We start from the raw sequence: 12,614 nt of genomic DNA on the forward strand, positions 1-12,614 counted from the left end.
AAACAATCTATTAGTAAAAAGAATTGGGGCTTTAATAGTGAGCTTTCAACACTGCAACACATCTTCCTTAGCATTGTATTACACATTTTAACATGCACAAGCGTTTTAGGGCAAAACTTTAAAGTCATGACAGAAACATTTGGACCTATACCAGAAATTTTCTCTTGAGGAGCTACAGCCTAAATGTAGAATGCTTCTGTTTTCTACAGTGCAAACAAAACTGTATGTTTTCTATACAAAACAGCACACAATATGAATGATGAAATAGCTGCAGCCCAGTTATATCTCTTTTGCCCAAATCTATACTGTCTGATGTGTCTGAGTCTGAGTTCTGGCCTCAGAAAACTGCATAAATACTTTATTACAAGTAATTTTACCTTGTCTGGCTTGTAAGGTTAAAGCCAACTATAGATTCCTTGTTCAGGCCAACTGCTTCAATGTTAATGACATCATCCACTTCTGGCTCCATAGCAATGAACAGCATTGGAAACTTCCAAACACCTCCTGTGGTGCACTGTACTACAAGAGTTGCTTCGTTCCTTAAAATTTCAGATAGAAACATTTAATGCACAGAATGTTATAAAACATAAACTGAGTAAGTCAATGCCCAAATTAAGCCTGGAATATGTAGAACCATACTAGAAAAATGAAACTACAGATAGCTTTACACTGGAATATATCCTTAATTTTGTGTGCCAGAGTATGCCTCAGTTGCATTTGGACTAGAATGTAGACCAAATAGCACTTGATATTTACAGCAAAGTACAAGACAATACATAATATAACACAAAATTATTGGCATAGCCATGAGATCTAATTTTTATGCTGCTTATTCACTGTGAAGTTAAATTTAACTCAATTTATTTTAGTTACTATTCTTTATTTACTGTGGTGTTAGAGGAGAAATTTGTCCAGAACTCATTAAAAGTACACATTGGAATAAAAAATTAGATCTAATAAAGATCTATGAACTTTAGAAAAATTCCAGATTCTGATGTCTTCAGACCATCCAACATGAGAGTTTGTGCTATAAATTCTGAAGATAAAGACTAATTAATTGAAGTCAGTGAGTACTCTATGTGAAGGCTGATAAATCTTAAGTGCACAAAGATTAAAAACAACAACAACAACAACAAAAAACCACAAAAAAAAAAGGAGGGGAAATAGAGCAGAAATAGAAAGCATTTCCAAATTAACTTCCCCTTTGATGTGGTGACACTCCATGGGCTCAGTGCATTGTCTTTCCTAAAAGTTTGCTCTCTATTTCAGTAACCTTCTAGACTACTGCAAGTAAGCTCCAACCTGCATCCTAAGAATACCTTCTTTGCATGCAACCCATGATATTCTGTTGTGACTGCTCCCTAATCTTCCTGGTAATGATAACCCTTGGAATTTACTGCATTACCTGTATGTTACTGAAGCTTCTTACCAACCCTCTTCTCATCCACATCTGACTGCATCTAAAGGAAGGTGCAACTTCCGTCTCTCAGAAAGTATCTCCCCTTCACAGTTTCTTTATGATGAGGTGGGATGTACTAATGTATATCAAAGCAAATTCATCATTTTTTATATCACAGCTATAAAAGAGGATGCTTTCCTGTGGAGTGCTGGTACCTGGGCATTAGATACTAATTTCTAATTTGTCATCCCATTCAGCCAAAAAATATGCACACAGGCTCATCTAGGAAAAGGTTTTCAAGACTGACAGACCATCTTGTCTGTATTGTCATTGTAAGTCTTCCAGTACTTTGCTGCTTAGAAATAAATTGATGGACATGCAGAGTAAGGCAGAGTAACTCAACAGAATCTTCTCACCATCATTGAAAAGGAACACTGTCACTTTTAACTTAAAAAATACAATATTGAAAGCAGCCAGTGAAAAAACTAAAATAGTTGATCTCAGAGGAGAAAATGAAATTAAGAAAACCATTCAGGAAGGTGCTTGTATAGGTAAGAGTGACCAGACAGGACTATATTGTGTGTTCTGTTGGTAATGAGGAACAGCAGCTTACCTCATTGGCTTGTTGGGTGCAAACACAGTATTAAAGATCAGTGTTATGATTCCAGATTCTGTATCCTGTTCTCTTTCAACCAGATGCATACTAACCAAAGACTCAAGCTGAGATTTAATTTCATTTGATTGATATTGCAATTCATACACAAATTCCACTGTTGTACAGAGACCTAAACGATACAACAGAAAAAGATCAGTCTGTGTGTACTCTAATGTCACACAATTGGCTGGGTAGAAGTTACAATTCTTTCATTTGTTACTAAAAATGACAAATAAGTACAACTTGTAATTATCCAAACACTTCAGTGATTTTCTTCTGACTGCATAGCAGAATTTTCCAGTTTCTTATAACAGTGTATGTAGCTTCTGGCAAAATGGAAGCTGGAAAACTTATTTAAGAGATATGAATAGTAATAGCAATACTGTTTTGCCTACAACTTCTGTATACTGGTGAGATATTTCTAGTTTACCAGACATTAAAATTGCAAGAATGCTTGGGATAATCTGAAAAAGCCCCACAACTCATTCAGCACATCAGTGTCACCAATGGCTGCAAGACTGAGAAACAGAATACAGAAAAACAGCCAAGATGTCATTAGCAGCCTCTTTTCTTATTCCCTGTAGCAGCTGATTAGGCCAAGTAGCAAAGATGTAAAAATAAACAGCTGAGCATATTGAATCAAACGTCTGCTCCTGCTGTAAAAATGAAAACTGTGATATTCAGTATGCAATAGCAATTTGTGCACAGAAGGGAATATCTCTATGAGGAAAAGAATCTCAAGTTTCTAATTATTTAAAAGTTTTACACATTTTCTCGGTGAGCAGTTATTTAACACAACCACTAAATCCTACAGGGGATTTCGGTCTACATATATCAGGGTAAATTTTGAACACGCACAGCTTAGTACAGCATGTTGTGCAGAACTCCTGTGTCTGAATCCCTGTGTATGAATCCCTGTGTATACATGCTGGCTACAGAGTGCCAGTCAGCTGCAGAGTTAATTCCCAAGGCCTTCAGACACAGAATTCTAAAACAGACACCTCATATTTCCTTATATGAAAGTCCAAGAGACAATTCAATGTGAGATACTTGAACAAAAGTTTACTTTGGTTTTGCCAATCTGTGATGCTACCCAAATTTCAGTGAATATGGAGATGACTTCCAATTTTTGGAGTCCTTTCCCCTTTCCTGAAAGGTACAAATGCCTTCTTCCTTCTTCATTAGCAAACAAGAAGCTGGACCTTTCGTTGCCACTGTTTTTGTAACATACAGATTAATCCTAAGAAATTTAGCAGCTTATATTCAAATATTCCTGATTCTTTGAAGTGGATCCTTCACAGAAACATCTACATGATTTACGCTAGACCAAAGAGTTACACAGATGTAAGCAAAATATTGCTAAGGGATTATTGGTCACAGTACCATTCAGAATTGAATGTACAGGATTTCCAGGCATTAATTCACCTATTATGAATGTCCTGCATTACAACAAATGTTCTTTGTTTCAATGAAATTAAACATAAACTTTTTTTCCCTTACAATGTATAAAATCATCCGCCTCATCCCACACTGTTCTGTGCTTTGTTGTTTCTCTGAAAAATATGTTTATGCCATGCGTTGAGGTTCCAACACATTCCAAGGCCTGTAGTAGTCACCCTAAGACAAATGTCAAACCCTGAAGATTCAGACATCAAAATTAATGACTTAATCATAATTAAAATTGTTGTGGGGGAGAAAAGATGACATCATTTGGATCATTCCACAGTGAGAAAATTGCTACTGTTGAGCAGATGTTTCTCTCAGCAGTTGTATTACACATTGCTGCTCAGGAAAAACTTGTTTTATGGTTCAGGTGCTAGGAAGAAAATGTTATCAGTTGCATGACGTAGCCAAAGACATTTGGATTTGGTTTGACATTTGCATGTAGTATCTTTTCATCAGAAGCAATTAAATATTTATATTTTTTCTGCTCTAGGTTGCTTTGTAACATGTTCTGTGCTTACATTTAGTTTCAGTATTTACAATGCCTAAGGAAAAAAGATGCTTTTATAAATGCCAATATTTGAATGCTTTGTTACGCTGGTTCCTTAGCTGGTTTTGATCTACACTGATCAAAATTTAATTTAGGACTGTTCAATAAAAGAAAAATGTAATTAGATTGTAATTAGATTTTCATCACAGTTGCCCTGATGACTACTATATTATCATACCGTGGGAGGGCTCTGTGAATATGTTAATATATGATTCTAGATGTTTCCATAATACAAATGCTGCCTAAACAAACTGGCAGCAGCGAGTGGCAAAATGAAAGTTTTGAAAGACTGCTAGAAATTTGTCCAAACTATTAAAAGTTCTGAGTTCTCTTGACTCTTAGATTTTCCAGTTTTGATTAAAATGGTGCATAAGTAAAACATTGGAGATAGAATTAGCATTTTCTTTAAAGTAATGACAAATACAATATAGCATACTATTCAGATATGCTTTGCCCCTTTAGCCCAGTTCTTTGTATGCATTCATCACTCTCTAAAACTACCTGAAGGATGTTGGAGCAAGAAGGCGGCCAGCCTCTTCTCTTTGGTGGTAAGAGACAAAACTAGATGAATAGGTTTCAAGATGTACCAGGGGAGGTTTAGGCTGGATGCTAGAAAGTATTTCTATACTGAAAGGGTTATCAAACATTGGAATGGTCTGCCGAGGGCGATGGTGGAGACACTGTCCCTGGAGGAGCTTGAGGCGTGTGGACCTGGTGCTTAGGGACATGCTTTAGTGTTGGTGCTTCAGTGTTGGGTTGAGGGTTGGACTGGATGATCTTTGAGGTCTCTTCCAACTGGATGGTTTCTGTGATTCTGTGATTTTGTGATTTGCTAGTTTTTTCTTTAAATCAGTATTTTAGTATAAGTAAAGCTCTTGTTCTATCTAATACAAACTAAAATACACATGCAGATATAAAGTATACCCATATCAAGCCACTTCCATTCTATAAACAGAGAGCAGAAGGAAGAGTTTTAACCACATCTTACTCAACACAGATATTTACCAATCCAAACACTGGGAAGGTAAGCACAGCATTTATATACAACTGGTTACATGTAGGGAATAAAAATTACAATTACAATTAGTATTACTTCCTCATATTTCCTGAAGAATATTAGGCATTAGGGAAGGAGTAAGAATACATTTTTGAGGTAATTATCCCAAGGGCAATTTTTTAAGGCATTAAACTTTTATTGTTTTGAAAGGAAATTAATCTCAGTCTTTAAGTGTTTTCCTGTGTGTATATAAAAAGTTCCAAAATATAGTATTCTATACTGAATTGCTGAAGTAACTGTGTTTAAAAACCAACAGGGTTTTGGGTTATATACTCTGATTTGGCTATAATTTGTTTTCAAGTACTAGCAAGGCCGCCTTTTAAAAAGCACTAGAATTAAAGTGCTGAGGAGTTCCTTGGTTGATTCTTTTTGTTTAATAGCCTCTAGGAAAATGAAAAGAAATACATCACTGTAAAAGAAAATATTATTTTCTGACTCTTACGAATGATAGTGTGGAAACTCCAAGGATTTTAGACTCTGATCATATAAACTGGACAAATGTGAATGTTTGCGACTGTTAGAACTGACTGTAAAACTAATTAATAAATGTCATACATCTAAAAATAAAAAGACAAGCCTAGCAGGTTCATATCATAAGAAACACAGGAATCTAAGTGATTATTTTTAGTGGAATGTAAGATGTGTTCAAGCATCAAGAAAGTTAATGACAAAGGCATCAACAGGCCTTAAGTGTACAGAAGATACTATGAAGGGTCTGATGGATATATCTGACCTGGAATAGAGTGTCACACTGTGAAGAGTGAAGCTTTTTGTATCTCTGTTACAGTTTTAAAAGGCTATGCTTAATTATAAGTAAGACTTCTACAGAGGTTTCTAATTCTGGTCTGGACAAAATGCCTGAGAAGGCATGGATATAGATTTATTTCATTTCATCAGCTCTGCAAATTTCTATATATCTGAAAGCACAGACAGTTCTTTTCTCTTCTCTCATGCTTGCTTGCTTGCTGCTTGCCTCTCTGTGACCTTGCTGCTGCCTGAATAATCGTGGTTTTGGTTGGGTGTGAGGTATCAGGGTGGGTAGGGAAGCAGCTAGCTGTGTACGACCTTTCTGGGCTTTTGTGTCCGGGGGAGGGGAAGAACAGAAGGGGTAATTTTCTGATGTGGTTGAACTGTGAATATATGTAAACACACCTTGTATATGTTTGTTGCCTTTTATAATTTCATATTGAGTCCATTTTTGTAAACATAATTTCATTTTGCTTCAAAAAATTCTAAATTAGTGTGGCAAATTTATTCCGGGGATAAATTCCCAGTTTGTTGGGGTGCAAATCCAACCCACAACAAACTCCTTCATATTTTTGAAAAGCCATTAAGTATGGGACTTCACTGAAATCCAACTCACTACAGAATGTGATTTTTCTGAAGGCAAAAATCTAATGGACACTGGTGTGTGAGGTTAGTCTCCTGTGAACACCTTAAAGAGATCTAGCTACCTGAACTCTCTGCAAATAATGCTTAACCTGTAGCAGGCTTGATGACACGAAACTGGCAAAAGGGAGGAACTTTCTAAGGAACCCTCCTTACTATTACACTGTCTCCCATTTCCAATGAGACAGGAGGAAATTAAAACTGTGATGGAAAGAGATTCAGATCACAAAAATGCTTGTCCTTATTACAGAAGCCTTTCCTTTGATGGATGCAATAAAAGAGAGATGCAAGTGAATTCTCTCAATTGGCCTTCCTCACCTCTCATTCAGCAAGCCGCAATCTTTCTTACAGTTATTTAATAAAGGAGAACAGCACAATCACAGAACACAGAATGAAAGCCCAGTAATTCATAAACTTCAGCTGAATGTAAACATATTGCACTCTCTCAATGGCTTTTTTTTCTCTGAGTTTTTTGTTGGTTAGTTGTTGGGGTTTTTTTTCTAATTTTTCAAGGTCAGGGGTCCATTGCATCCCTAACACCTAACAAAGATACCTTGCCCTCTTGATTTAAGTCTCCAATCTGGTAAAATAGAAACTACAGGGTCTCAACTACTCACTTCTATGAGACATCTAATGTTGACCTTCCAAACCTTGTGAAATATCTTTCTTCATAACTTCCATTTAGCTCTCATCTGACACTTGTCCTTTTCCTGCTACTCCACCATCTTCCACACACTGCTAGATCTCAGTAGGCAGTGGGGAATGAACACTAAGTATGCAGTTATGCCTCACCAGCAAAAGCAGCAGCGGCAGACAGGATACATTAGTGAACACTACATTAAACTGGTTTAATACAGCGTTCAAGTAAATATTCAAGTGAATAGCAAAAGTGAATTATAAGAGTAATAAAGGAAAAATGTGAAAGGAAACCTGCTAGCCAAGAATAACCTAATGTTTAAGTACACAGTATCACCTGGGCAGTAAGAAATTAACGTCATCTGAGAAGTAAATATCTATTTCTCACTGTAAAATATTGTAACTCCAGGAAAAGAGCAGCAGAATAAAGAAATTGAACAAGAGCAGGAAAATATCTGGTCATACCTGAGTATGCCTTTCATTAAATTCCATCATAAAGGTACAAAAGTGCTCTATGTAGGGTAATATAAATATCGGCAAAGGTAAAATCCTGTACTTCATTAAATGCCAGAAACCAAATTATCTTAAATACAAAGAAACAAATGGATAATCAAGTGATCTCCTTCCAATGATACTGTACTTACTGATCCTCAGTGCAATTCAAGCAAACTCTCACTGCCATTCAGTGTATACACCTTTTCATCTCTTCCCTGCAAAATTCTTTCCATATCTAATTAAAGCTTTTCATACGCATCTTCAAGGCTTTGCAAAACTCCACTCTTAGCCACATCTTTTTATACCCTGCAACACACTGCCTATTTCCCTAGCAACCAACTTCAACATTTCTTTTCTAAACATTATATTACATTTTATTTTCCTGTTTGTCATTTTTTTGTCCTCTTTCAAAACACTTATTTTACATAAACTTCCACTGTAAAGAAAGAAATGGAAAGCACTTACTAGCCCATGCAACCCCACCCCCCATTACTTGGTTTGTGGTGGGGTTTTTTTTGTTGCATTTTATTTATTTGAGATTTTTTAAGAATGTTTTTCTTAAAACAAACAAACAAACAAAACATAACAAAAACCAACCAAACAAACAAACAAAACAAAATCCCCACCAGTGAATCCACATCTATGAGGTACAGAGTATGAATTTAGCATCTGCTGGTCTGCATACTTTTCTGCACTCTTCCTTGCAGCTACTTTCCATATATACTGAGTCCTTTTTGGACTAGTTACCTTTTTATTAAATGTATCTATACTCCTCTCTTAACACTCTTACTGTCTTTGATATTATTTGACATAGTAGCTTGAAACAAAAGGTTTCAAATTCAAATGTATTGAACTGCACTGGTCTGTAAGACCAGTTTCATTTTTCAATGAATCACAGAAAACTCCTGTTTGAACTATTCCTATATCCAGTACCTTGTTATTTCCCCTGAAATTCTGCAAAGCTGAAACAAATCACAGAGTGTTAGGGGTTGGAAGGGAACTCTAGACAACATTGAGTCCAACTGCTCTGCCAGAACAGGACGACCTAGCGCAGGCCACACAGGAACACATCCAGGGTGAGGTTGAAAGTCTCCAGTGAAGGAGTTTGCTCAGAGCCACATCCAGCCTGGCCTTAAAAACCTCCAGGGATGAGGCTTCACAACCTCTGTGGGCAGCCTGTTCCAGTGCTCCACCACCCTCACCATAAAGGAGTTTTTAAATGAAATTAAAGAGTGTATTCTGATGAGTGTCAGTACTTATAACTCTTGAATGTTAGATAATTGCTATCAATTTCTTTTGCTACAAATTCTATAAATTACTTCTGCCAGGAAAGTCTGGACCAGATATGTCCTTGAGGTCTCTTCTAACTTGCTATTCTATGATTCCATAGAATTGCACAGAATATATGCTATTTGATGGTTTTGTAGGTGGTGGAAAAAAAGATACACTTTGCATAATGTATGGCAATGGGCATTATGGATTAACATATATAGAAAATACTATTTAACCATTTCATTATATGAAAAAAAAAAAAGTCTTTAGAGTCATATGCAAGAAAATGGAGGAAAAATAAATATAGGTTACAAATATGAATTGAAAAGAACTGGAAATTGTTTTTTAAAGGGTGATATCATAATTGTTATGTCTAAAATATGAAGCTTTAATCATTTGACCTCTGGAATTGTATTGACTTCTGAACAACGTGCTATGTCATGTTAGATAGATAGTACTTCGATTGTTCTCACTTTCTTAAGAAACTATAACAATTTTCTGTTTCAAATGATATATTTGATATTGGATGAAATTGAAGCATTTAATGTTTGAAGATTTTTCACTTCCCAAGAACGTATACTTGTTGTAATAATTTAAATACTGTAGCAGAGTACTAGTCATTTAAAACTGATCTGCCAGTAATTATCATCGTTTATGATTACACATCACACATACACAATCACTCTTTCACAGGAGAAAAAATGAAAACCACTTTGCCTGGCTGTTTTCTTAGAGCTTTACACTTTTATTTAGGTTATTAGTTATAAATTGCAGAAAGCTGAGGCGAGTACCATCAAATTTGATTTCTAACAGGCATCACATTGATCTAGCAATAATGTCATTATAATGTCATTGAAAATCATGAAAAGCACCAGAGTTCTAAATGATCTTACTACCTATGATGTATGTAAAGCATTTTGTTAGCAAACTTCTTGCTTGAAAAGATGCAGTGTCCCAAATCTGTATGTACAGAAGCCAGTGTTAATAAATATGAAATATTATTCCTGTGCACAGAGCAAGCACTACACATCATGAATCTGCAAGTCTTTCTAAAAGCTGCCTCAACTTGCTCATTGAATGTTACTCTTGTCAATTCAGCTGCCAGTGTGTTAGAGGGAAATAATTCAGCTATATTTAGCGGAGCCTACCCATAGCTGACAAGTCAATAAATATCTAAACGCTACAGAAAATAAAAAGTTAGCAAGTACTTTGATATGCAGCAGTTCTCACAAGGCTGAATAAATAAAGTTATATAATATTTACAGTTCTCCAAAGAAGCAAGAATGTACATTGAGAATTTCACTGTTTTCTTTCCCTATATTGATCTCTATCACTTTGTAATGCAGGCATATAAAATAATAATATGGCTAGACAATAAGTTTTCTTTCACACCACAATATGAACAAACGTAAATTTTAACTCCAAGCATTAACTAAACAGTAAGTACATGCTGTGCAAGCTCTTGTCAACAGTTCAACTTCAGATGCCCTTCTGGTTTTAAAAGCATTCCAAAACCAAAATCTGTTCAAGGTCTAGACAGCGATTACTGAAATAGAATCATAGAACTGTTAGGATTGGAAGGGACCTCAAGGATCACCTAGTTCCAAACCCCCTGCCAGAGGCAGGGACACCTCACACTAGATCAGGTTGCTCAGAGACACATCCAGCCTTGCCTTAAAAACCACCAGGGATGAGGTTTCTACCACCTCCCTGGGCAGCCTGTTCCAGTGTCTCACCACCCTCATGGGGAAGAATTTCATCCTAACATCCAAACCGAATCTACCCATTTCTAGTTTTGTTCCATTCCCCCTAGTCCAGTCGTTACCTGGTACCCTAAACGGTCTCTCACCAGCTTTCTTGTAGCCCCCCTTAAGATATTGGAAGGCCACAATTAGACCACACTGTTCAGTCTGCAAAGTGAGGGGATATTTGGACAGAAATCATTCTTATGGGAAGGATGCAATTCATTTTGATTTATATTTTACATTTTTTTCTTTTTCTTTCCATTCTTTGGCCTGAGAGCTTCTGCAACACAATGTACCTGCAAAGCCTCTACTTGGCCAGATTCTAAATCATATAAATGAGATGCAAAAGCCATGTTTACCTGCTTCTCAAACCTAATAGATTGCAAGAAGAGCAACTTCTGCAGATTCAACTTTTACCATCATAAAATGTGCTGCACTCTTTGAGTACCTGTGAAATCGCTTTCCCTCATTTACAGCTATGTTATACACATGTTAGGATGTCTTATGTCATAGTTTTTTAATAATATCTGTCTCAAAAAATAGGATGACTTTGAACCCAAAAAGAAATGTATGTTGTCTCAAAGGTGCAACAACTGATGAAGGTAAAACAAAACAATTCATAATTTCTTGTAGTGAGTGTGATTGTTAACACACACACCTAATAGAAACATGGGGCATGCAGGAGTACCAAGCATTCTTTTCTTACTATTTATATGTTGTACCATTCTCTTGCAGAAAGATCTAATATGAAAAGCTGGTTTATCTCCAAAGAAATTGATTTTCAATGTGTCTTCAACTGATTAACTGTAAGTGGAACCTACCTTTTTACAAAGCTTTATTACTTCTTTCGAACAAGACCTCCTCCTTCAATCCATTTTGCTGTAGATATTGGCTTGCTGGTGGGAATGCATCTTAGAAATTGGGACAACTTGCAGTTAAATATTTCCTTGCTGTGCTTACACAGACATACTGTTGCTAACTTTAGCCTTTGCAGAAACAATCCTCTTTTAAAGGAGATAGGGTATGTGTGCAAGTCTCATATCCAAGACAGACATAAAAAAAATGTTCAGGTTCAAAGGTGCCTATAACTGCAGACATATTGTTAGAGGAATGTCCCATATTTGCTACAGGGTAGAAATATGGACTGAGAGAAGGATTTGTCTAAACCTCATCTGTTGTCATGGTAGAGCTACATTCAGTGAAGCAATTACATTACTTGCAATGTCCTAAAACAGCGTGATATCCAAGCTATTTATTCTTACCATCAGTGTGTTGAATTTCACCTTGGGTGTTGGCTGGACTATTTGTATTGGCCATTGCAGATTTTCTTGTTGCAGGTATAGCAGTTGCACCAGGAAGTACACCAGTCAGTGGTACTTCTACTCTTCTTTCTACTTTCTGCCTGGCTTGACAGCATATCACAGCTACAGCAAGGCAAAAACCCATTGTTTGTAAGGTGTCAGCATCTTGATTTTGACAAAACAATGAAATGTGAACGTTAAATGTTCTTAGAGAATTACAAAATTTCAACAAAGACCAAGAGAATTAAAAGCTTTCCCCCAACCTATAGTTTCTATTGTTCTGTTTAGGTGAAGCAGTAGAAAATACTGCTAAGTAAACAAAAATCTGTTGCTACCATTAGTTCACAAGAGCAACTGAAAATTTCTCCCTTTCCTGGTAATCGTGAAATATCTCCTCATTCTAGTTCCTTTGCAAATAGAAATTAAAGCACAGTTTGACATATGCTGATGAAAAGGAAGACTGAAAGGCAAGCAAAGAAAGGATGTTTAAAATTGAAAGAATATTAAGCCACTCTGATTCCTCAATTTTGAAATGCTGGTTTACAAACTTCAGTTTTTATGGAACTATGCTAGAATAAAAAGCACTCTGACATGAGGTTTGCTTTGAAGCATAGCATAGCTTTTCTTTCCAGTCCATTAGCTTATTTTAATTTACTTTTTTCTAAGACATGT

General features: G+C 36.2%; 1 protein-coding gene across 1 annotated transcript; it reads right to left on the reverse strand.

Annotated features, from left to right (window-relative positions):
* Window positions 1-377: 377 nt before the first annotated feature.
* Window positions 378-12,087, reverse strand: LOC137440529 (cilia- and flagella-associated protein 47-like; the record flags this gene model as incomplete). The annotated part of the gene is made up of 3 exons (XM_068136750.1): window positions 11,904-12,087; window positions 2,013-2,184; window positions 378-539 (listed from the first exon to the last, which is right to left on the reverse strand). Coding segments are annotated over exons 1-3 (518 nt in total), but the record flags the coding sequence as incomplete, so codon positions are not given.
* Between the last annotated feature and the right edge of the window lie 527 nt (window positions 12,088-12,614).

Source organism: Melanerpes formicivorus, unplaced genomic scaffold, assembly GCF_026170545.1.
Source record: "Melanerpes formicivorus ecotype bairdi unplaced genomic scaffold, bMelFor1.0.p_v2 SCAF_3162, whole genome shotgun sequence".
Lineage (NCBI taxonomy): Eukaryota > Metazoa > Chordata > Aves > Piciformes > Picidae > Melanerpes > Melanerpes formicivorus.